Source organism: Caloenas nicobarica, chromosome 13 (assembly GCF_036013445.1).
Source record: "Caloenas nicobarica isolate bCalNic1 chromosome 13, bCalNic1.hap1, whole genome shotgun sequence".
NCBI classification, from domain to species: domain Eukaryota; kingdom Metazoa; phylum Chordata; class Aves; order Columbiformes; family Columbidae; genus Caloenas; species Caloenas nicobarica.
In genome coordinates, this window is record NC_088257.1 from 1,452,603 (window position 1) to 1,477,832 (window position 25,230).

At 46.1% G+C, this 25,230-nt stretch overlaps 4 protein-coding genes across 5 annotated transcripts in view; 1 reads left to right on the plus strand and 3 right to left on the minus strand.

Annotated features, from left to right (window-relative positions):
- The window catches only part of AFF4 (ALF transcription elongation factor 4), a 45,892-nt gene extending 38,652 nt beyond the window's left edge, over positions 1–7,240 (plus strand). For both annotated transcript variants that reach the window (XM_065643789.1, XM_065643790.1), the window contains 3 exons: positions 151–194; positions 1,014–1,234; positions 1,824–7,240. In XM_065643789.1, coding sequence (XP_065499861.1) covers positions 151–194; positions 1,014–1,234; positions 1,824–1,942 — 384 coding nt within the window. In that variant the 3' untranslated portion in view covers positions 1,943–7,240. The remainder of the gene's footprint in view (positions 1–150; positions 195–1,013; positions 1,235–1,823) is intronic.
- A 611-nt stretch (positions 7,241–7,851) lies between these two features.
- Positions 7,852–12,098, minus strand: LEAP2 (liver enriched antimicrobial peptide 2). Its single transcript, XM_065644318.1, has 4 exons — positions 11,696–12,098; positions 9,482–9,663; positions 8,928–9,058; positions 7,852–8,050 (listed from the first exon to the last, which is right to left on the minus strand). Exons 2-4 carry the CDS (start codon positions 9,536–9,538, stop codon positions 8,014–8,016), a joined length of 225 nt encoding a protein of 74 aa, XP_065500390.1. The 5' UTR covers positions 9,539–9,663; positions 11,696–12,098; the 3' UTR covers positions 7,852–8,013.
- A 1,439-nt stretch (positions 12,099–13,537) lies between these two features.
- LOC135993965 (cytochrome b-c1 complex subunit 8) lies at positions 13,538–14,099 on the minus strand. Its single transcript, XM_065644203.1, has 2 exons — positions 13,879–14,099; positions 13,538–13,754 (listed from the first exon to the last, which is right to left on the minus strand). The coding sequence occupies exons 1-2, from the start codon at positions 14,030–14,032 to the stop codon at positions 13,660–13,662; spliced, it is 249 nt and encodes an 82-aa protein (XP_065500275.1). The 5' UTR covers positions 14,033–14,099; the 3' UTR covers positions 13,538–13,659.
- A 2,094-nt stretch (positions 14,100–16,193) lies between these two features.
- On the minus strand, positions 16,194–18,486 carry GDF9 (growth differentiation factor 9). The gene is made up of 2 exons (XM_065644360.1): positions 18,057–18,486; positions 16,194–17,146 (listed from the first exon to the last, which is right to left on the minus strand). Exons 1-2 carry the CDS (start codon positions 18,484–18,486, stop codon positions 16,194–16,196), a joined length of 1,383 nt encoding a protein of 460 aa, XP_065500432.1.
- Between the last annotated feature and the right edge of the window lie 6,744 nt (positions 18,487–25,230).

Genomic DNA, 25,230 nt, shown 5'->3' on the forward strand with positions numbered 1-25,230 from the left:
TTTGATATTATTTAGAAATTTGGTTATTGCTTAAACAAAAAACTACAGAAATTAATTTGTTCCAAGATAACCAATTAAATAACCAGATAATGCATAACTAGTTAAAGTATAAGCATAAATCAGGTGACAAATTTCTTTTTCCCCAAACAGAATTCCTATAATAATTCTCAAGCACCATCACCTGGTATGGGAAGGTGAGTAGTAAAAGCTGTTACCTGTATTTCTTCTGGCTGTTTTCTACCTAACCTGTGTGCGTGGGGTGCTCAGAGTGTAGCTTTGCACTCTCTAAAGCCTTGGGGTGATTGTTCTAAGGGTGCGGATTTGATGTGGTTCTCCGTGTAATTATCGGATACGAGATTTGAAGGCTGCTGCTCTGCAGAGCGTGTCAGCTAAAAAAAGGGCCATCGTGTCACTAAAACACAAGTCACTTAGTGAGTTTTGTTGGTTTAGTTAGTGCTTTTTCCATTAGAACAATAGCTTTGTTAATGCTGCAAGCCCACGTGGTTACAGGTACTTTCAGGGTTGTCTGTTCCGTAGTGTAGCAATTTAATTCTGTTCTGTAAAACCTCCCAAGGGGCCTTTGGGAGGTGACCCTGTGAGGTTGAGGAGGGCAGTGCAGATTTGCATCGTGTTATCTGAAAGTGTAAATCATGGCAGTGTAGTTCCCATGTAGTTGTAATGTTTTCATTATTGTTCTTTGAGCTTCTGTTAATTTAAACAATGAACTTAAGATTTTGTTGGATTAAGAGGCGATGAGGTTTGGTAATTAGGTTTTGGCTGTGAAGCTAAAACATAAGAGTTGGAGGATCCTCAGCAGTTGTGTTTTGTTTTAGGGCAAATCCTGACTTCTTGATGTGTAATGTGGGAGAGCTTTAGCATCTCACACCCGAGATGGGGGGAGAGAGCTCTCTGAGGGCGTCTTACAGCATCACATGCCCAAAGTACACCTGTCTGTCTATCTATATATATATCTAGATGCATTTTCCAATGTCATATTTCTCTTTGCCGAGCAGCAAGCCCGTAGGGATGCCGTCTCCAGTCTCTCCAAAGCTGTCTCCGGGGAATTCAGGAAATTACTCTTCCGGGGCAGCCAACCCTTCAGGGAGCGGGTCCTCAGTGACGATCCCGCAGAGGATCCATCAGATGGCAGCCAGCTACGTCCAGGTCACCTCCAACTTCCTCTATGCCACTGAAATTTGGGACCAAGCCGAGCAGCTGTCTAAAGAACAGAAAGGTAAGAGCTGGCATGGGTGGGTGATAACGTCAGAGGTACCAACTGTGCTGAAACGCTCACAGGCTTTGAGTTTTGGAGTTGCAGTTCATGGTGCGTGGGATGCTCAACCAGGTCCTCTGCGAAAGTAAGATGAAGAGTTAAACCTCTGATTCCAGCAATACCCTGGGCTGGTTGTCTGGGTTCTCAAGGTGGTGTTGGAGATGTAATGTTTCCTGACAGATGTGTGGTTAAAGAAAAAAAGAAAAAAAATTGCAGTTCCTGCAAAATGTGTGGTGCAGGAAGATGGTACATTTTTTATTTCTGAAATTCTGAAATGCAATGTGCATTTGAGGGGCAAAGCCAAGAAAGTTTTCCCACAGTTTAACCATACTCTAATTATCCTTATCAACCAGTCTTCTGCAAAAGAGTAAAGAAGTTGATTAGAAAGGACATTTTACCTTTATTCTTCCATCATTGAGCCTCTTTTCTTTTCTTCTGTCTTAGTCCAAAAGGTTCATGCTGAAAAAATGGGGGTAGGGAGTGATATTTCCCATGCAGCAGCCGATGTGAAGGAGTATGTGCGGTTTAACTTGTGTTTCTGTTGTTTCAGAGTTCTTTGCTGAACTGGATAAAGTGATGGGCCCTCTGATTTTTAATTCGAGCATCATGACAGACCTGGTGCGTTACACCCGTCAGGGGTTACACTGGTTGCGCCTGGATGCCAAGTGATATTTGGAACTGAAGGAACGGAAAGTGGAACACGTTTCTCTCGCTGCCTCTGATCGATCTCCACAACACTGTGTCGTGTCAATAAGGAAGACTGCCATAACACATCGTCCGGGACACTACGAGCAAGGAACGCGGCCACGTCTCCCACCCTCATTCGTGGTTTGTGTTTTAACCCCTGATCATCTGGTCAATGGACTTCTTCAGTATTCCCGTGTTTAAGTTATTTAAATATTTTTAAATTTGCTACACTTAAAGGTGTAGTTTTGCTGATCTATCATGGATAGACCATTGGAATTCCAGTCATAATACATAAATAGTCAGTTTAAATCCTATTTATTTTAATTATTTTAATTTTAATTTTGAAAAGCCCAGTTTGGGGCAGTTTTTAGCTATTTCTTCCCTAAATTTACCCTTTTGAGTACTTAGCGAAAATTAAACATAGACACTTTATTGAAGTACCTTGTGAGCTTTGTTACTCTGTAATGTCTTGTGGTGGTAGAGCCTGTAAAAGGAAGTAGGGTTGGTAGGTTCTAACTGTAGGGACACCATACTTTCCATGCTTAATGCCTATGAGTCGACTAATAAATGACAACTACAGATTTATTATTGCAGAATTTGTACTAAATAGAAAAGTTCCAGATATTCTTCTACGTATTAAGATGTTTCATTTAAATGAATTATAAAGAAATTTATATGGAAAAGTATTTAGCTGGATCTGACTTGGATTGTTTTCAAGGCAGTTTCAAAACGTCGATTAACACTATAATAATCACAAAACATTACAGTAATTTGCATTTAATGTAATATCGAAGAAATGGTGTAGGAACGACGTTCGGTCTGCTGGGTGCAATGCGTGCAGGAAAGGCTTCTGAAATGGACAATCTTGGGCTTTTTTGTATCTCTTCATTTAAAATACATCTTGTTTCCTTGCTTGTCATTTTTTGACACTTAGCAAATCGGTTTAAAAACCAACAGTAGTTAAATTCCTACCAGAACCATCATTCGCATCATTTCCATTGACTGAGAAGGCAGGAATCCGGAGCAGAAGCCGCTGTCGGTGTTTTTCCCCGAGGGTCTGGTGGGTGTTGGACACTACGGGCTGACGGTGCAGCCAGCGCAGGGACGTTCTCTGGTTTGATGCAGAATGAATCGAAAACTTGGATTTACCCCGTGAAGGGTGCTGTTCGTGTTTTACGGAGCATAATATTCACTTGTGAGGGAGCGACCGGGTGCAACAGGGATGTTTGGTGGAGCTGCAGGTGGCTGCTCCCAAACCGTGCAAACCAAAGTACCTTTCCACGCGAGGTGCTTGTGCGAGTCAGAGGTTTGAACCGCTTCTGCCGTCGGTATTGCTGAGTGCCCCTACCACGTCTGCTGTGCCTTATGCCTTACTTTTAGATGAAGATTTTATGAACTGTTTACAAGATGTTTTACAGCAGGACCAGGTATACTGTATGCAGTGGTCTTCTGCAGTACTTTGGTAAAATTCCATTTCCTTTGTAAAAGTACCGGCGTCTGTCACGCAAACTGCCTCCTCCTTGCGGTGGTCTCCTTTCCAAGAGTCAAACTCTGAATCCTCTGGAGTGAGATTGTGGAATGCTGCTTTGTTTTCTCTCCCATTTAACTCTTTCTTCTGTACCAGATATGAACGTGCATGTTCAGGAAAATTATTGCACTAAATTTTTGTGTAGTTGTAGTTAAGTGCCAAAATCACGGCAACCTCGAGAGAAGGAATAGAATTCTACGCTACTTAGTACTGCAGTATGTCCTATGGGCTTTAAGAGTTTAGAAGTTTTGCAAATTAGTAACCTACTAAAAGGTAGCTGCATATTCGTAGAGCTTCCTTTGTGTTCCAGCGTGTTTTGTACTTCCAGAAAAGCTTTGCTACGTCCGAATTCGTACGTGGTTAACAGACCTGCGACTCCTCCCGGAAGAGCTGAATTTACCCGGCAGGTCTGTTGGAGCGTCCTTTCTATTGAATCACTGTGCGAGCTCACGTTTCTGTTCGTGTTTGCCGTTCGAGACAGAACTCTGTACCCTCCAGCTCCGCATCCTGGTTAACGGGACACTGTCGACTATTTTTCCTTTAATACTCTAAAGTGCCTAGCACACTTTTGACGCTATATAAAAAAAACCTTCTTGGAAGTTGCGTTCGTAGTTTCTGTTTTGTGTAGTGCTGCACTGGCCCCAGGGCTGGTTTTTGGCTTGCTCCGTCGTGCACAGTTACCATTCCTCTTGGCAGGAATGCTCTCATCTCTGGGAATTTTTTTTCCTTAACTAGAGTCCCATAAATACCTTTTGGTGTCACGCTAAATTGGTCTCTTAAAAGTGTATCGCTTATCCCTAGATAAAATTTGTCTTCAAATGACCAGAAGACTTTTTACCTGGTGTCAAAGTGGCCCTGAGCTGTTGGGGCCCCAGCGGAGCGGTTCCCTCTGCAGTCACAGATCCTCTCGGTGCTGGCCCAGCTCTGTCTGTCTGTCTGTCCGGAGATGCGCGGTGGGCTTGTCAGTTAAGGAAACACCTTATGCCTCTGGGGTTGTTTCAGACAGATACATTTAAACTTCGCAACTCCTCAGGCGCATCTTAATTCAGGATTTACCATTGTTTCCAAGAGAAAAGTGATGTACTTTGTCAGATCTCATAGATTTAAAAAAAAAACCAAAACAAAATCAAAAACAAAACCACAACAAAATCAAAAACAAAACCACAACTGCGTAATAGGCTTGAATCCCTCTGCCGAAGTGTGGGTGAAGGGCTGGACATGTCCTCATACCCGGCACCGCAGCCCTGGAAATCGTGTCACTTTGGTACTGCTGCACTGGTGACTGACGAGGAGGGAGCCCCTGTCTCCTGCTTCCTCCAGGATTCCCTAGACAATTGTAAATTAAATACATATCAACGCCGTAATTTGAATTCCCTCACTGAATGCGGTCCCAGTTGGTGAATCTTAAAAATGGCTTGATCAGACTAGGCTTGCTCAGAGATCGATACGCTGTGAATTTGCTGACACATTGCAGGTTCCTGGGTGATAAGGTACAACCATTTATAATTTTAAACCAACCTTCAGGAGACCAGAGTAAAACAGCCCAAGACTTTTCTTTTGATTTGAAACTCTCAGCCATAAAGCAGAGCGTATGGATGGCTCTTCTTGGCTTTTGATGGCAGTATGCAATTTGTATTGTATGTGTCTTTTAATATATATGTATATATCTATGAACTCCGTCTGTCCAAAGTATATGTTATACTTGTTTTTAGATAATGGTGCAACTGACTATATTGATATATTATTTATTGAGTGCTGAATCACCATCTTATTGGTGACAAATCTTGCATATTATACAGGAGTGCAATGTATATTCCTTCAGATTGCTGAGGCTTGATTGCTGTGATAACAAAAAAATGCCCCGAAATGTATTTATGAATGGCCCCAACATACAGAGAGTCAGTACTTTATGGAAATATTGTAGCTCTTGCCTGGGGCAAGTAAAATAAAGCCGTAGGCAGGTAATTATGTAGCTTGCCAAAATGGCAAACTACTGGAAAGAGAGACTACCTTTGCTGTATTTAATATTGCATTTGCCTGACAGGTGTTTGCTGTCACTGCAGTGTTTGTACTAAGGCAGATACAAGAGGGCCTGAGCAAGTCGAGTTTGAATTGCCCATTGGGGAGTAAACAACTTCCAAATTCTTAGATTTCTGACAAATACTTCGGTCAGGGTTTAAATGACTCCATCTGGTGAATGGGTGTTACAGAAAGCGCTGTGTTTCCAAGGAACGAGGTGCATTCTGTGCCCCTGGCCATGCAACGGGGAGCCAGAGCTTCCGCCAGCCAACTCACACACATCCAGACCCGTTCCAGGAGACAAATTTCCCCGAGTAGGAAAGTTCCGTGAACTCAACCAACCAGGGAATCGTGATGCGCGTCCAGCTCCGTGACTTTCCAAGGACTCAGTCCCTGCGGCCGCGGTGCCATTTGTGACCAGCGGCGCTGGGGGCTCCGCTCGGCCGCTCCGTGGTGTTCAGGTTGCGGCGCGGTCCGTGCCCGTGTCCTGCTGACGTTCTGCCGAGTTTCGCTCGGATAGGCCCTGTGGAGCAGGTGGAGATGCTGGCTCACACTTGGAGCTTGCCTGCAGTATCTTTGCATAAATGCTTCACCTCTTTTAATTTCAGTGGGCGCTCAGCGGCAGCGTGTTGGTTCCTGAGGTGAGTGGCTGAGACGCAGCCGTCCCCGTCCTTGGTTTTACACCCACCCCGACAGCCGCCGTGGTTGGTGCTGAGCCCCGTGGTTGGTGCTGAGCCCCGTGGTTGGTGCTGAGCCCCGTGGTTGGTGCTCAGCCCCGTGGTTGGTGCTGAGCCCCGTGGTTGGTGCTCAGCCCCGTGGTTGTGCACAACATCCCCAACCCTCACGGACCAGGCGTGACTCTTGCAAGCACAGTTCCTGACATTTGTATCTGGTCCCCCTTTTAAATTGTTTTAAGAAATTTTGTATATGGAGGATAAAGTGCTTATATATTTATTAAAAATCCTTTATCTTATTTGAAATTATTATTTGGTGAAGAAGGGTTTTTCTTTTGGGGGGGAGGTAACTTAACGTGTCACTTATAAACGAAGCCCTTATTAGTCAAACAGAAGGTACTGTTAGTAACTAATGGGATGTCTCTGTTTTATGCTTTGTACATGACAAGTCCATGTGTTACATTTTGTTTCTATCAAAATATTTAGGCGTCTTCAACCAAAATCTAAAAAAAAAAAAAACAAACCACACACGAAACCCCCTGTGATTTTATTTGTTGCAATACATTTGAAATTTCAAAGGGTACTTTGGGGCTCAAAATTAGGATTTCTAAGTCAGTATGTGCATTTCACGTAATAAAGCTGTTAATGGTGAGCAAAGTATTATATACTAACTAGATTTTTTTCCACATCTGTATAGTATATTCTATGTATTTTGTGGTATTGAGATTATAGAAAGCTTAGTGTCTGAAACATGCGTTTAATGTGTATTTTTAAACAAATTTATGGCAATTAAAATATTTGGAGAAAAGGGTATCACATTTCAATTTGTAAAGATCTTTTTAACTACTGTGTCATTAAAATGCTTTGTACAATGCGAAACTGTAACTGGAGAAACTAAGTTTAATAAATATCAAATAGATTTTCTGTATTAAACTTCAAAACCACTGTGCTTGTATCTGTTGTGTGGGCCTTCTTGTATTTTTAAGCAGGTGTTTTTGATCCTGGTGTGTATGACAAAGGCAAATAGCCTCGGTATCCATGTCCCAGACTTGAGATTTGTCTAATCCACAGCGGCTTTGTTTCTCTGTGCCCTCCAAGTGAACATGCAAATGGGTTTTGATCAACATTTTAAAACAGTAGACGCTTCAGTGGCTAAAATCAGTCTAGGACATTTAAGTAAATTTGTTTAGAAGTAATTAAAATAAATACTTTTTGTTGCAGTTATCACTGGCTGTGTTCGAGATGTTGCAAATGCTGTCAGCGTTATCAGTTTGTTTGCTCCCTCTTTCTAACAGCCCTTTATCTGGCGCTGATCGGAGCTCAGCTGTTGGGACTGCGATGGGACCGGAGTGATTCCTCCTCGCTGCGCTTGTCGGGTACGAGGATGAACGGCTAAAGTCCAATTTGAAGTAAGTGCTGCTGCTGCAGACGCCTGGTGTGCGCTCACCAGGCGCCATTCACAGGACACAAGGAAAACCACGCTGGCTTGCTGCATTTAAATTTTTAATTCACACCTTAAAAAAAGTAATTAAATATTACAAAAAAAAAAATCAACAAAAAATAAACACAAAACCCAAAACAAACATGGGATGCAGGGTCCTTTTATTGAGCTTGGCCAGAGCATCATCCTGAAGCGTGTGCCGCGGAGGTGCAGCCTTGGGGACGAAACGCTCTCGAGCTCTTTGAGGTCCTTTTAGCAGTTCATATGGCAGATGGTAAATATATTTATTGCTCGATTCGCTGTTCTAGCTTTGAACGGTCAATAAATATTTCACAAGTAGAGGGGAGGGTTGTTCACAGTAACAGTGATGGGTGTTTTTCATCCTGCCAGGTCACTCTGCGGCAGTTCGAAGGAAACAGCGGTTTTTCCTGGAACGCAAAGCAGGTTGAGGCAGCGCCGCGGGGCAGGTCAGGCTCATCCTCAGAGACACCCTCACCCATCCTGCAGCAATTCCCTTTCTCTTGATTCATTTTTTGTTCTTTGCTTTGCACAACAACTCCAAAACACACCTTACCCTGGGCTATAGGGCCAGGCCGCAGTATAGAAATTACACCAGGAATGCCTTTCTGTCTGTATCTTCCTGCAGCTGCTGTTACAGTTCCCGTGTTGATCAGTAGAACCAAACGATGCATTTTAAATGCGTGCAAAACAGCAGCCCAGCTACCACGTGTACTAAAATGGGTAATTGTACCTTGTCTCTATTTGCTTTCTGGTACATGTGCAGCAGGTACTGTACAAATCACCTTTCAGTCACTAAGGAGTAATTCTAACTGATCAATTTAACTACGTGCAGTTGGACAATTTGCTCATGTTCATGAGAACTAAATGGCTTTCGATATTTAAGTGGCCTCTTAAACTATGAGCTTAAGTAATCACCGTAAAGTGATTAATTTAGGGTACGATACTGCTTTTAATTGACATATGCTTTAAAGTAAATAGTATTGGCTTTAAGAAGGGCTATTTTAAAGGTGTCTAAGTGATTATTGGAAAGCTGTCTGGAATGTCGTGTTCTTTTTTGAAAAGACAGGTTATTTGGGGTTGCAATGTAATCCCGGGCACGTGGACTCTGCTCTGTTTGCATTGCTTGCAAAAGAGGTCTGAAGCAATTGCCCCATCCCTATTTCTGGTATCTTTTTTTATGCACAGAATTAAATCCCTATCTCGTTTGGGTGAGATTAAGCTGGAACTTCCCCTACACAACCCAATGTTGGGTGTCGCTGAGCCTGAGCGCCGACCAGGATTTACCTGCAGAGCATGGTGATGCATTCGCTGTTATCCCTGCACGAGGCTCCGACGGGTCTGAGCGAGACTCCTCTCCAGAACGGCGTCATGCGCCTCTCCCGCGCCGCCCGGGGCTGCACCGCGGCCGCCTGCGCCTGCGAGAGATGAACCGTGCGGGGCGACCGTCAGAGCCGCGGTGACCGCAGCCGCCTGGTCGTTCCGGTGCTGAGGTCGATAGCGTTATGTGGAAAACTTTAAATCTCCCTCCTTTTCAGGTTGTAGCGTGCTCTGTTAAAGTATAATTGCTTGTATCCTAACCCCAAAGAAGTGAGAAGTATAAAAATTAACTCCATTTTTTAAACTTCTTGGGAGAGACTGCAGAATTACTGGCTGAGTTATGCCTCAGAGTAACTCAGTATTCACTAGGCAGTTACTCTACATTTTTATGACGCTGAATCCTCTGTAAGAGCTGTACTGTCACCTCTAGCTCCTGCTGGTTATTAATGCAAATCATAACAGTTTTTATTAACTGCCTGACCATTTGCATTCCCATTTTAAACAGTTCCATCTCTCTTTACCTGGCTGAGCAGCAGTGTGCAGAGTAACGTGACCAGCATCACTTTCCAGCAGTGCATCTTGGCAGAGGAGCTGTCGCTTCACCGCAGGACCAGCCTTGGGCGGAGGGAGGAAAAGCCCCAAACAGAACTTCCCAAGCTTCAGCCGGATTTTTATAGACTTCGTTCTCTTATCGTTGCATCACCTGTCAGTCGTTACAGGAACAAAGTTCGTTTCGGAGCAAGAGGGAATTACCAAGTTAGCATCTGCCGGAGCGATCTGGTTCAAGGCCTGTCTGTCGAGCTAATGATTTACTCTCCTTCCACTTGTACTTTGTCTGCTCAGCACACCAGATGTGCCAGCTGGTCCTTTTTTTAAAGCCTACCTAACACATTACCAGAACCCCATGCTGTATTTGCAAGCCAAAGGGTGCTTGGCCCAAAGTATTCTGGTAAAGATAAAAGCCGTAATGTTACTTCACTTCGGTGACATTCCCCGTGTGTGTGGCTTCCCGGTGTCAGCTGGGCATATTGTCTTAACCTTATTTGGAGCAGAGAATCATGCTTTTGAGTCTGCTTCTCATGCTTGGTACATGAAAGAATCATGAGGAACTTACTTAAGCTTCCTTTCCACACACACAGTATTTCAAAAGCAGATGTAATACTTTTCAGATGGGTTTTGGAATGTAGAAAGTGTGTTGTGTGTGATAAATAATAGACTTCTTCCAAGGATCCTAATGTGTCATTAAAGATGATAATCTCTGGACAACTAATCCCTGAAGTAACACACCATTCGTCTCTTAAAAGGTGCCATGACTCCCATTGATGTAGATGGACAGTTTGCAATTAAATTTTTTTTTTTTTTTTCCCATTGTGAAATGAGATTGCAACATCCTAGAGAAAAGGATGTTTAAGAAGAGCTGCCTGTCACCTCATCTTCTCTATAATCCTCTGAATTTACAGACCCTGGGACAGATGGACAAAGCGGATGTCGAAGGTTCCTGGGCTGTACATGGATGTGCTGGGACTCGCTCCTCCTCCTCCTCATCGCTGAGATTTTGTGCCTCTGGCTCCCACATCTGTCCCGCATACGTCAAATCTGTCAGGTACAGGATTTTTGAGATTGCAGAGTAACATAAAGAGAATATCAACTTATCTTTGTTAACTGCGTGTAGGTTTGGGAGGACACAATGTTTTAAGTTACTTCAAGTGGGAAAATACTGCATAAACCAGTGAACAGTATTTTAGCTAAATTGCAAATACACATCTGGGTGTAATAAGCTGCCATTTTCTGTGATTGCTTCACATGGAGGCAGAAGTGCCAGCGTGGAAGGCAAGTTACTTAGGTTAAGATAATGCCATGTTGTCAGATGATTGCTCCTTAGCCCAAACTTCACCAGGAGTAAATAAAAACCTTTCCCAGCACATTGTCTAGAACCACGATTGGAAAAACTGTTCCTTCCTGGGGTTCTTCTCGTACTCTTTCCTCTGCCCTGTTTGTCTTCCATCCCTGGGAGAAGGAATCAAAACCCTCATTATTTCACTTTCCTGGGTCTTATGAAGCAAAGGAAATGGGTCAGTGAATTGTGGCACATCAAACAGCTGAATTTTAAAGTTTCTTTTGCATTCGGCTGTGAATTTCTCACTTGTCTTTCCCATGAAGTCCGTCCTTTATGTGCATCTGAGTTCCCAATTCTGCTGTTGCCACCAGGCACTGGTATAGAAGAGGCAGGAAAACGGGAGGTGGCAGCAGGAGGTCCTGACGGCATCTGTGGAGCGGCAGGTTGGAAATGGCAGCTCTTGCAACTCTGACAGCAGTGCCCCCTCTAAGGCCTCGTTTCTCAGCGTTTTTGCCTACGTAAGACTAGTACTTTGTGAGTATTTTGTGACGGTATGTCAAAGTTGTTGTGTGTCCTGGGTTACTGATAGTGTCAGCAGATCCCTTTCAGGCAGCAGTTTCCTCTCTCTGTTCCATACCAGTGCCTGGTGGCAACAGTTCATTTACTCTGTGCAAGAAACTGAAGGAAAAAACAAAATAAACCAAAACTGAACCAATTATTTCCACATATGCGAGTCCAGCACAGCAGGGAAATGCAAAGGTGCACCTTATAACAACCAAAAAAACCACCAAACCCACAAAACATTGCTACTTCTAACATTTAGCAAAGGGAGAACAGAAATTCAATGAAGATGACAGAGAAATTTTCAAACTCCTTGTTCAGATTCTGAAATACCCACCGGCAGGACTCTCGAATGCCCCATGTCCAGAGGGTCCGGCTCCCTGCCCGGCGGCCTGGGGAACCGCTCCGGGGCCGGGGAACTGCTCCAGGGGCCAGGGAACCGCTCCAGGGGCCAGGGAATTGCTCGAGGAGCCGGGGAACCGCTCCAGGGGCTGGGGAATCGCTCGAGGAGCCGCAGGACAGCGGGTGGTGGAGCACAGGGTGCGCGGTCCCAGCCCGGCTGCTGCCAGCGCCGAGGTGCCGGTGCCGCGCTGTTTGCTGTCGTCTGGCAGCTGGTTCAGTGAGAGTTCAGCTGGCTGTGAAACGGGGGCAGAGACCTCGTGAGCTGCTCACCTTCAGCAGAGCTGCTGAGACTAAATTCATTGAAAAACAAGCATTCAGTGAAGCTGCCAACAGAACAGTTCACCCATGCTCTCATCTGGGCTACGCAGCTGCTGCCATGGGTGCTCCTGGAGGCTGAATAAACGGGACACAAGCACAGGTTGGGAATGAAACCTGCCTCTCACTGTCTTTGCCAGCTCTCGCAATTGCAGTAGCCAGTTCCTTGCTCCCCCCTTGCTTAAGCTGCCTAGAAAATACCAACACACTGAAGCGCAGAGTTAATTTAAGCACAGGATATTTTTGGCACAACTGACAGCACTGGACAAATTGTGTTACTCCTGTTTCTGCCACCCTCAGAAACACAAGAGCAATAGGAACAGCCCTAAGGCTGAGCTTAGTCTCACGTGCTTTTTAATTAATATGAGGAGCCTCAAAAGAGTGTTCAGCTATAAAAACTGCATTAACCCCCAAATTCCTGAGGTCACTGAGCATCCTTGTCTTCCAGACAGCCCAGCCCTGAGCAGCTGAACACGGGGAAACGTCACTGCCACACCACGGATAAGATAAAGCTGGTACCAGCTCCAGGAGCAGCACAGCCAGAGATAAACAAGTTGCTTTGCATGGGGGATGAGCTTGAGACAGCTCAAGACTGAATAGAAAAACTAAGGATAAAGGAACCAGCCAGATGTTCTTGACCTTGAACACTGCAGCTTGTTTTTACACTTGGAGCCTGGGAGTGAATTTTCCTTGTCACATGCTTAAGTGACTCTACTGACAGCATTTGTTTTTAAATCATCTCCAAGTGTTTAGCAGTTACTAGAATAGAACCTCTAATCCAGCCTGTTAACACTAACTAGATATCAGAATTGCAGTTAATCATCTGATCAACATTAATTAATACGATAACCAGGTAGCAGTGACTGCCACAGAACAGCCCAGGTTGGAAGGGACCTTGGAAGATCACCCGGCCCAACCTCCGGCGGGAGGGAGCGCGGACGCGATTACCCAGCGCCCGCCAGGCACATCCCCAAAACCTGCAGCTTCCTCCAGCGAGGGGCTGTTCTCACGGTAACAAATTCCCGTCTTACACGGGGATGAAGCCTCCCCCGGTGCGGGTTGTACCCGCGGCCCCATGCGAAGGGAGAAGCCCCTGTCCGGAGGCCAAAGTCCTCGTTCTGTCCCAAGGCACCAGCCAGCTCGGGCAGTTTTGGTCCACACCACATCACGGGGACTGTTTATTTGTCAGACACAGCCAGGTCAGAGGACAAAGGAGTGACAGAAAGATACAGGGAGCAGCGAGTTCACCTCGGAGCCGGGATTTCAAATCACCGCTGGCTGACGGCGGCCCCGGCTCTGCTGGATACACCGAGACACCTTTCAAAGAAAAACGAGTCAGAAAAGGCTGGGAATGTAGGTGCTTATGGAACTTTCGCCTGATTGTCACTCTGTACAGAGTGAACCACACGGGGATTTCATGTTTCTCGCCTTAAACATCTCAAAGCACAGATTTCACACCAAGTCATGGGGCAAAGTTGACGTTTATTAGATGAGACTTATCTCCCTCTTAATGCCCTTCTCGTCATGCGAACAAGCTCAGCACCAGCAGGTCGATAACACAGCGGGGTAAGGACCTGAACTCGGTTACTGGTCGTGCTCATAGTCGGCCGGGTTCTTCCTCTTGAGCCTCTCGAACTCCTGCGTGCCCCACGAGTACAGCAGATACGCGGCCACGAAGGCTGGAAGGAAAGGGGACGCTCAGCGCGGGGCCCGACCCGCCGGCACACAACCGCGGCCTCCCCTGCCCCAAAATGCCACAAAAAAAGGGGGAAAACCCGGGCTGTGTCCCCCCCGGACACTCACGCGGCACCACCTTGAAGACCTGCGAGCTGAAGCGGCGCCAGACGTTGGGCAGCGCGTCCGAGAACACGTTGGGGAAGGCGCGCTGCTCGAACGGCGACAGGCTGTAGGTGATGATGTGGCGGACCCGCGCCAGGTTCCCGAAGTGGATCCCCATGGCGCGGCGGTGTCACCTTCCCCGGCGGCCTCGCCCGCCCCGGAACAGGAAGCGGCGGCCCGAGCGGGGGGCCGGTTCCCATTCCGGGGCGGGGGCCGGTTCCCATTCCGGGGCGGGCGGCAGCTGCTGCCGCCGGCTGGTGCGGCTGTGAAATCACCGCTGGAAAATCCCGGATCGCTGCAGTGGAAGCGGTTGGGCGCGGGGGGTTCGCCCTGCGTGGGGGGCTCCAGAGGAGGGGCGCTAACGCTCCGTGCGTGCGTGAGGCCTCATGGCGGCGCTTAGAACTCCGCCGGTGAGCGCCAAACACGAGTTCACCCTCACAGAACAGGCTGCCTTGTGGAGAGGGCGGTCCCTGCCTCTGCAGCGAGGGGTCTGGAGCATTAGACTTGTTATTTAAATGCGTCTCGCTCAAGGTGATGCAGCATTGTCTCAGTCTTTAATCCATTACTGAGGTGACATATTTATTTCTGAGGCGGCACGTAACTGGCCTAAAAATGTGGTTTCTCTAGCTCAACTCCAGTGCTTTGTCTTAAATAGGCTTTGCCATCTACACCAAATAGAGATTTAACTTTATTCTGCTCCCCGGCAGCTGGGCCGGGCTGAATTCCCACTCTTTGTCGGGGATCAGCGGGAGCGACGCCGCGTTGGGCGATTTGATGTAAACCAACCAAATGTAGAAACCCTGGGCTGGGATTTTTATTTGACATCAATATATTTGCCTTGAGCTTTTGGCATTTATTTCAAATATACACTCAACTAGAGCCAAAGCAAGCGCTGTTTGAAGTTCAACAGTTCCAGGCCAATGTGACCTTCGGCGAGGGACTTGGTTTTGGTGGAAGTTACATGGTGTTTCCACAGATCACGTTGCTCTTCCACAGAGTTCTTCAGACGTGGAAAAGCGGAATTAATTTCACAGGGCAGGATCTGAACTTAGGGTCTGGGGAGGCGGCTTTAGGAAGTCACAGCATTTATGTATGAATGCATTAGAAAATAATAACTTTAAAAACCAGTGCTAAAACAAACCAACCCCCAACAAAACACAACAAACACACACCAAACAAGCCAATAATCCCTACCAAAGCTGGTTTTTGTATGAGCCTCATCTAAAGCTCTCCTAGCTTGGGTCCCCAGCCTGAAAGTAGCAGTTTTAACAAAACTCTTAAAACTAGTAAAGTCTAGGAAAAAAAATAAATTGACTGTAGTAAAGATTTGGTTTGAAAGCATGTATAATTAAAGCACTGTTACTTGCTATTTTATTGTGAGAGGAAATGAGGCTGTGGCCCCACGTTTTCAGGCTTCAGTCTACTAAACCAATTCATCAGAATTTAAAGAAACTAATTTAATAGGCTTCTATTTTATTCTTTGTAAAGCTGACATCATTGAACATTTCTTCATAGCTCAGAAACAAGGAGCAGTGCTGTTGCACATGTAGGATCCTGCATCCTGACCCCATGAGCAGCTTGTGCTTTGTTCTTGAACTAGATCAAACCTTTCTGTTCTTAACAATGAGCTGGTGCTGGGCCCGACTCAGATAGTTCCATGATTTAAGTCTTTACAAGTTGCCACACAGCTGTCACTAAATTCCTACCACCCATTGTTGAGAAAGCCCAAAGAGTGCAACAAAAGAAAAGCAAGAAACAACCTTGCAACTTTGTACAGAACTGTAAGGAAGAGTTGTCTTCTTGCTTGGAAATATGGTAAGGAAAAAGAATGAAAAACTGAGAAAGTGATTTTAACATTCAAGACTTTCCTCTATTCCCAGACACTTCTGGAGATGTCACAGAAAAGATTGCTTTATGTAGAGCATCTTTCTGAGGATGAGCAGGCGCTGAATGTGCATATGCATGATAGGCATTTATTTCTTCTTTTTTTAATCTATAACAAAACAGCTTAAAATAGACATCTGGTAGTTGCAACCTTTTTGACATTTTAAATGCAAAATTATCCCAATAAAAATATATTATTTACAATTTCACATTCTCAAAAGGCTGAGTGGCTACAAAAATAAGTGCTATGATGCAAACACCCTCTAAATGCCAAATCCTAACTGAGTTTGTAGAGCTCTTAGAATGACACTAACTATTCAGTTGACTGAAGCTACGGATGCTTCGAGAATGCAAAAATACCCAAACCCGGAGTAAAACCAGTCAGGGCTCTCCCACTACCGACACGTGCACTTGGTAGCTATCATGTCCTCGTACTCTTTGTAGACGATGGAGCCGTCGGGCTCGATGGTGAGGACGCTCAGAGGGCTGTATTCAGCGGGGACGCAGGAGGGCTTGGGGACAGAGGGGTCCAGGCGCTCGTAGATGAGGTTCTGGACCATGGTGTGCACGGGGGAGCCGTAACGATGCCCCACGACCCTGGGGCAGTCGCCTTTGCAGTACTGGGGGCTGTACCTGTGCGGCGCGATTATCCATCGGTCCCATTTCAGTTGGCTAAAGCTCAGGCGGAAGTTGTGAAGCTCACACTCGTTTTGAGGGAACAGAAATTGTTTGAAATACTCGCTGAGATTATAAGGTGGAGTTGCCGGTGCTTCTTTCAGATTCTCATCTCTTCGCTGTCGAGAGGCCCTTTTACCCTGTGCGTTCTCTTTCCCTTTGTCACCCGCAGGATTAAGTCGCAGACTGTTCCTTTGCCGGGGCCGCGCAGGGTTTTTCCGTCTGTGTCTGAGCACGTTCCACCTGTGATAAGCTTGCTCACTGGTATCATTCAGGTACAGAAGAAGAGAAGGGGGGACCAGCACCATATTAATGGTGTTTTCCAGTTCAGTGTTCTGTTGTGGATCACCCAGCAGACAAGTGAAGTTCACGGCCATATGGATATTCCTCCTCTTAGTAGCAATTAGAGGCTGGAGAAAAGAAGTCACATCAATCTCAACCCACTTGCGTTTTCTAACTTCGAAGTGCAGGCTAAAAGCTAAAGAGTGTGAAAGGCTGGGACAGACGTGGCTGGAAAAATCGTGTTCCTTCACGGACAAATGGCAGGTGCCTGCGATGGAAGAAGAAACGGGAACCGATGTGTCAAAGGAATAGAGCAAGACAGACTTGAGTAAGTGCTCCAGAGCAGTAACGCGATCCAGGTTGAAGAGCAGATCCACCGAGTGGACGTCTCCTGAGAAGGGAAACACAATTTTGTAGAGTTAGTACATCTTAATGTTCCCCCTTGACATAAATACCATAATGTAGTGGATAAGCAGAAATAATCCAGCAGCAGAAGAAACCAATGTAGTTGCCCTCCCTGAACTCAATTACATGGAGTTTCTGCTTTGGTCAGGGACATAAGATGTAAAAGTTAAGAAATGACAACAAAACCAAGAAAACCCACAATTTTAAGAGGTATTAAGATTAATTTCATTAAAACAAACAAACCAACCAGTACAGGAAGAAGTTAGCCATTGTCTTTTCAGTCTTGATACAGGGAAACAGGAACTAGAAACTCCAGATTGTACAAACCATGAAATGAAATAGCTGAAGTTTTCAAGTGAATGCTTTCATAGCTTTTTAGCATTAACTCTAGCTATTCTTCCTACTCGTATATCTTCTCCTATTTGAATCTCTTGACCAGCAGCTGCCAGAAAGTCTGAGTAACAGCAAGGCAGAAATTTATTTGTTAGCACAATTTAAAAAAATTCTAGTTCTTTCCTGAGCGTCACTTTTCTTTTATGAAAAATTGGCAATGGAAGGAAATATGATGGCCATTATACACAACCATTTTTTCCACTTTTCTTACAAGTGATTGTAGAGTTTTCTCTGATTCATAACAAGATGAGTCAGCCCAAAACCTCAGTATGATCTTGAACGTAATCCCATTCGGGTGGCTTTTCCCAAACCATGGAGAAGTCTTTGTCTAATACCATTCAAGGAGAAGCAGGTTATGAAAAACTAGGCTTTAAGAGCAGAGCCATCAGGATTAAACCAGCAACAACTCTAAAGAAATGAGGTAGTTTTGTATTATGGCACAAGCACGGAACACGTGGAAAACCCCCACGTAGCCCCTGCAGCTGAGGTCACCCCACACGTACCTTTCACCAGGTCCCTGTGGCGGTGCTTGTGTTCAGAACACGGAGCGAAAAGTCGCACGGTGTTGTAGAGGTGGCTTTTGTTGGCCTTGGGGATTCCCTCCTTGGTGGCCGACATCTTGTAGAGCCTCTTCATGTACCGAAGGGCCCTGGCGTCCGGCCGCAGCCGGGGGAGCTCGCTGTCCCAGCGCCGGGGGCCCCGCTCCGCCAGCACCTTGAGCAGGGGCGGCAGGAGCGCAGAGCCGCGTCCCGCCCCCCCCGGCAGCTGCAGCACGGGGTTCAGCTCACTGGAGATGTCCCCAGGAGCCACCAAGAGCCCGGAGAGCTGCTCAGAGCCTGCGTGGCCCCAGGGGTGGGGGGAACACTGGACACCAGCAGAAAACCAGTGAAGGCAGCAACAGAAGCAAACGCAAAATCTCCAAGTGCTCTCCATGCTCTTTAGGACTACAGCCCCAAAAAACCCCCACCTCCCCTAAAATATTCAAAAAAGAAAGAGGAGCTGAGCCGGATCCCTTATATATGTTGCAGCTGTGGAAGGGGAGGGGGGTTTCTTTCTGATTAGAAACCAAGGAGGAAGATCTGCAGCTGGTGAACTGAACCCACACGCTTGTTGGTGTTGAGGCAGGAGCCTTTGCCCGTGCAAGCAGCTTATAAAGAAATTCCGTATTCAGAGTGAAGCTTTTTCACATGCTGTATCCCAGGAGTGTGCACCAGCCTCCAGAGGGGGCTGGGGAGGCAAAATAGAGTCGGCTACTCTAATTACATCCATGTGTATTTGCAGAAATAAAGCTAAATATTACCGCTCTTAACAATAACAAACTAATTAAAAATTTAAAAAAGCAACTGTTTTTCATTTTCTGCTAACATATTTCTCACATTTTGCATCTCTGTAGACAAGAATGTCCCCTTGAGAGGGAGGTAAGCGTGTCTGTAGGACCATCAGATTCGCTTCCATTCCAGCGCACAGCACAGATTTACCTCCAGTTTGAGGTACAGTATCCAAAAAGCAAAGTGCTTTTTTTGTCCAAAAGGCTCTAAATGGAGTCATATTGATTGCATCAGAAATATTCAGAAACTCTAGTAGCTGAACATAGCTAAAAGGATGGAGTTTAGCTTTATTTAACTGGAAAAATACAGGGAAAAAAATCTGTTTTCATGGCAGTTGTTTTTAATGAGAGCTGTCCTATCAATAATCTAGTGAAATGACACCTGTAATCTAACTTTCACATCTTAAGGCTTCTGAGTGAGGCTTGCTGGTTGCGAGGGTGTTTAATTAACTTACAAAAATGTTGGTCTGGCATTTTTAAATTTGGAGTGGAAGGTTAATTCAGATAACAATCTACAGTATGAAACAATCTAACCTTTTCTGCTGATTTGATTTTGGCGCGAGGGGGATACCGTCACTCCTAAGGTCAGCTGTGTTTAAACTGTTCTGGATAAGGTGATCTGTACTTTGATTAATTTTAAAAATACACCCTTCAGTCAGGCGTGCTCGCACCAAACAAACTCACTGCTCCCTCCCTTGGGAGTTCGAATTAGTGGCACTTTACATTAGTTTCAAACAAATGTAACTACAGTTTCTACTGTTCCGTGACAATTTAAGCTGCCCTCTAGCCCTCTTCACAAACCGAATGTGTACTCCTGCTCTCTCTTTTGCACTGATTCTTGATGTTATCAGATCTTGTGGTGGGAGCTGAAATGGTAGGAAAATAATCCAACAAAAAGTGAATATTTGCTTTACGTCACTGAAAGCGCTGGACCAGCTGAGGACAATTAAGCCTATCTTGAACAATTCGGGCTCAATGGGACATGAGTGGTACTTCTGGATGCTAAATGCATAGCAAGTCCCCAACCATTATTCTGTAGGGTGAGTGCCAAAATAATCCTATAGATTTTTATATATACACTGCATTGAAGAGGGGATTCTTTAACTGTAGATTGAAACCTTGCCGTGACCAGAGACATTCCGCTCTTTTACGTAGTCTCATAAAATTCATCCACATTTCTTAGCTGTCAAAGAGAAGTCGAAGTCCAAATACATCCACTTTGTACAAGTGGAATTAATCAATGTTCTTGACGGGGTAATCAGTCAGTTGGTTCATTTAGTGCATGAGTTTGGTGGCTTAACAGGCAGCAGTGTGAGGAAGGTTTTACTTCACCCTGTTGTGAAAACAAATGACCAGCGCAGAGCAGCCCGGCAGCCTCAGCCGTGGAAAATGAGCCGTTCGCCTTTGCCGCTGGTGGCCGTTTGGTGCAGCATCTGTGCCAAACCCCCTCAGTTTTACCGCTGTGAGGGTACAGGCTTCTGGAGTGCTTGCCAAGAGCTCTTTTGTGCCCAAAGTTTAGTTTACAACTCATTTACACGTTACCTTTCATCATCCATTGGGGAAGAATGTAGGTGTTCAGTGCTGAAGTATGGCACTCACAATTTTACCTACTAAGCAAATACCACATGAAAAACTAGTAGGTTTCTCCTTGTTGTAATCAGATGTTCTTTAAAAAAGTAAAGAGATCTCATTTTCCGGAGAGGATCAAGTGCAGGTGGCAGAGGGAGGTTCTGGAGCGGCCCTTGGCTGGAGGGACATCTCCGTGTATGGGGTTTCTGGGCTTATGGCATCAACTGGGTGTTCAGCAAAAGTATAAAAGTTGAGGTTTCGTTGTGCGCTGTCTGCAAGGAGCGTCATCTGTGGCATCGGCTTGTTTCACGTGGGTCTTTGAAGAGCTGCTACAGGAAAAGTTTTGCGCGTACTTACAAGGGTGAGCGCCCGTGGGGAACCTGGATGAGACAGTCTTTTAACACAGTTAATTTGTAATTGAAATAAAACTTGTGAAGTTAATGAACAGCTCTGTCGTTTGTTTGCACATGCTGTTTCTGTGACAGGGAGGCGCTATATATATCTCTCCACAAAATGCGCCTTTCAGCATATGTTTAATCCAGTCCGGGGGCCGCTGCTGTCAGGGTGGGCTTTGCCTTTTCCTCCTCGACTTTTGGCCTTTTCCCTGTGCGGCTGGAACAGTTTTCACCTGCTCTGGGGGCTGAATGACCCATTCCCCAGCCGCACACACGATACGCAGTTGTGGAGCAGCCCGGTCTGTGTCTTTGTTAGGGAAGAATGTTGGAGGTAGTGACCTGCTGCTCTCAGACTATCTCCTAGTTAGCTTAATTTAGCTATAATGTGAACTCCTACAACACTATAGTCAGGTACAGTTTACATACTATAGACATCTAGAAAGATTCAGTGAAAAAAATGTAAGCAGAACTTGTTTTTCCTTTCTCTTCATTAACATGCAGGCAGATTGCAGGAGTTACCTCCCTCTTTTTCAGAAGAGAAAAAGAAAATATTTGGAATGAACTATTTTCAATATTAGGAAACTAGGGTCTTATGCTGGATGCTCTTCCTCTTGCCTGGGTGTACTGGTACAAACAGATGAGTTCGCTGAGCTTGTTATCATCCCTTTCAGCTTTCCTGGGGTGTTTTCCTGCCTGGAAACCTCTTGCTTACAAGCTGGAGAGCAAAGAAAGCCCGGAAGAGTAAGAATTGTGAAAAATGGAGAGTCTGCTGCGGTCACCTCAAACCTCCCCTGAGACAGTGTACAGGGCAGGTAAAGCATTGGGTACCAGATGTGACTTCTTGTTTTTATTGCTCCTAAATAAAATAACAGTTCTGGCCATTCCTGTAGCATCTCTGCTGTAGGGTTTAGTTGTGGCTGTAAGGCAGGAGTTGGGAAACTGCATTTTCATTTTGTTGGGGTCTGGTTCATTTTGCATTACTATCAGATATGGTTAAGATACAAGTCCTTATGCAACCCTTAGTGAGAAAAATGTTAACTTATAATTTAGCTTCTTAAAACTGCAGGAAAATGAATTCCAGAATGATATTCTTTTCCATTCTCACCCTTCACACATGGACACGTGTCTGGTGTGCAGCTCTGTGTCGGGTTTGCGGTTGGACTCGATGGTCCCAAAGGTCTTTCCCAAGCGAGGTGACTCCAAGTGCCTCCTCCAGCCACCCCGGTGCCTTGAACACCTTGATCGGCAACGGGATCGCCACCGTTCCTGTGATTCGCGGGCTGCCCTGGGCTCTGCCCAGCGTTTGCGGGGCTTTTCCCCCGTTTGCGGGAGGAGCCGGGGGACCCAGAGCCGCTTCTCCCCCCGCCAGCTCCGGGTCGTTTCCTGACCCCTCCCCCGGGCCGCCCCTGGGCCGGGCCCTGCCCGGGCTACAAGTAGCTCCGGCCGGCGGCACGGGGGGAGCTTTGTCCGTGTGGGAGCCCGGGAGCTGCGTCCGCCCGTCCCGGGGCGCGGTGGAGCAGCTGGAGCAGCTGGAGCAGCTGGACGGGGCAGGTGAGCCGGGGTGGGGTGGGATGGGATGCTCGGGGGCGGCTTTGTCTGTGCGGGCCGGGCGGAGGAAGCTCCAGCCTGAGCTGACGACCGTTCGCTGGGACGATCAGTGTCTGTTAATTACCCTGATCGCTTCTAATTACCGTGCCCGCCCGTCCGGAAGAGATTCGCCCCGGGAGGGCGAACGGGGCTTTGCGGGGGATGCAGGGGCAGGGGGCAGCGAGCTGGGGCAGCGAAGCCCTTTGAGGTTCCCTGAGCCCTTCTCTAAACCTCCTAAGCCGGCGCTTAGAGGAGCCGGGGCTGGGATCCCCGCGGGAGAGCCGCGCGCCGGCGCCGGGCGGCCCGGCCCCGCTCGGAGCGGCCGCGGCCGGCAGCGGGGGCTCCGTTGTGTTTCCGTGGGGTGTCGCTGCTCCTGGGGTGCGTGGTGCTAAAGGCACCTGCCAGGTAACGTTTGCTCGGAACACGAGAGTTTTAAAAAATTATTGTGTCTAACCTGATATTCAGCGGTGAAAAGCAGTCTTTCATAGTTCCGAGTATGTGGAATTACGGTGCTAAACCAGTTTTCCTCTGTAACAATGTGGCTTATTTGTGCTGCCTTCAGCAGGAGGGGTTTTAATCTTTCTGTTGATTTAAAGACCTGAGCTACATAATTATTTCCTGCAAAAATCACAGGGGCAGTAATTGCCTGGACCTTCCTTTTCCTGTTGTGCAGAGACCTGTTAATAGGATTCTTCTCTCGGAAAGAAGGGTCTCCTTAGCAGCATTTAATGTCGAGAATGAAGCGGTGTCAGGTAGAAACTGAATGTTTTTCAGTGGAGATGTGTATTCTAAAGAATTCCAAACTTAACTCTAGAGTGTTTAGTGTTTTGCAAAATAGTGATGAAGTGATACGTTTAAAAAGTAGAAACATCTCCAAACGATATGCGCTTAAGTGTGAAAATTAATGAGGGAACATTAAAGTTAAAACCTGAAAAGCAATTTGAGTGTGCGTTTAGAAGACAGAAATCCAGGCTGAATAAATAGCAGAGGTGAGAGAAAGAAAAGTGTTTTCAAGTGCGTGTGGGAGGGAATCGCATGAGACTTTCCAGCCGTTTACAAATGGTGAGAAAAGATGCAAATGCATTTATTTGTGAATTTGCCTGGGAGGGTTTGTGTAAGCTCTGATCCTGCCTCTGGTTTGGCTTTATTTAGTGCTGAGGTACAAGCCCAAACACGCAAAGGGCCGGATTTGTGCTGGCAGGGCCGGCTCTGGAAAGCGATGCCCGCATGCTGAGCTCCCCAACGGGGCGGGGGGGCCCGGCCCTGGACCCGCGCCCCGGCCCCAGCGCAGCCCCGCGCCCGGCTGGGGCGGCGGGCTGGACCTGCGAGCACTGCCCGCTCTTGGGGATTTTCAGGTGTAACACACTCATTTCCTCATTCGGACTTTGCCAGAGCTTTTAACCTGAGAGTTTTCACTCTGGTTGTTTGCTTTGCTCAGAATTTTAGGAAAATGTGGACAAAGTGAAACCTGTGTTTCTAAGAAGAAGCTTGGTGGGGGGGAAAAAATTATGTCTTGCCTATTATCTGATCTGTCACTGAACAACTTTGTTTCCTGCGCTTCAGAGAAAGGAGCTAGATTTTGGTTTGCATGAATTTGCATCAGGGATGTTCTTTTTGTTGCTTCCTCTGAAAATCTTCCCAAGTCTGGCCAATTAATAAGTCTCTGAAAAATGCACATGCTTTGGTTTGTGGGGGGGGTTTTTTGGTAACTTAAATGTCTGAAGATTCTGTCCTCAACACACTGGAATCTCCGAGGGCTTCCAGTCGTGGCTGGGCTGACTCCGCCAGCCCCAAAGTGTCAATGACGATCCCACCTTTGACCTGTGGCTTCCGATGATGAACCGGATTGATGAACCAGATCCTCAGTGTCCTGGCTGGTGCCCCTTGGCCTCGGGAGCCGCACCGGCGGAGCCTCCTGCGGTGACCAGAGGAGACTCACTGGTGTAAAACAGTGATTTACAAACGGATTTGTAGAATAACTGAAGGGTGGGGCTGGCGCGGAAGTGGAATAGGAGTTCTGTGAGTGTTCTTTTAGTATAATTTTGTATGTATAGAATTTTAATACAGAGTGAACAAATAGCAAAAGCGGGGAGGGGGGAAGAACTAATCATAGTTCCTCTTTTAATGTTTTCCTAATATTAGTCATTAAAATGAAGTTTTAATTTCTTTAGAAGTTATTTGCAAAGGAAAAACTGTGTTAGAAATGTCATTGATGTCAAATTTGCATATATCTTGTAAACTTTACTCTTTGAAAAATTCCCTCTGATTTCTAGTACCTGGGTTTTCATCTTTTCCTCAGGATTTCCACTGCCAGTGTTGGCCAAGTGCAAGGCACTTTTTCTTCAGTGTACCATTTGCACACTCAAACAAGAGAGGGCAAGCGTAAACTTTCTTTAAACAAGGGACATATTTATCTCAAGGTTATGCAAAAGATTAATTACATTGCGTATTTCCTGCCCATTTTTGGGGTCTGATTTAGATCTGATTCAAATTGTTAAAATCTGTATAAAGGTGCCGTTTACTTCAGTGGGCCTCAAAAAAAAAAAACAACCTAACTAACTTTTTAAAGGACAGCAACAGAACTTAATGGTATGTCAAATCATGTACATCTTTAAGAGTGAATAAATGTACTTAAATATTCCATAAGCAATCTGACAAGTGCGTTTTCTGGTGACCTAGAAGATCTTTCTCAATCACGAAAGTGATGATTTTATGGCTCAAAGTGTTTTTAGTTTTGGCATTGAATGATGCTGGGTGCCAAGGTGGGAGGATGAACATCTGGCAGTACGACTGGGAGCG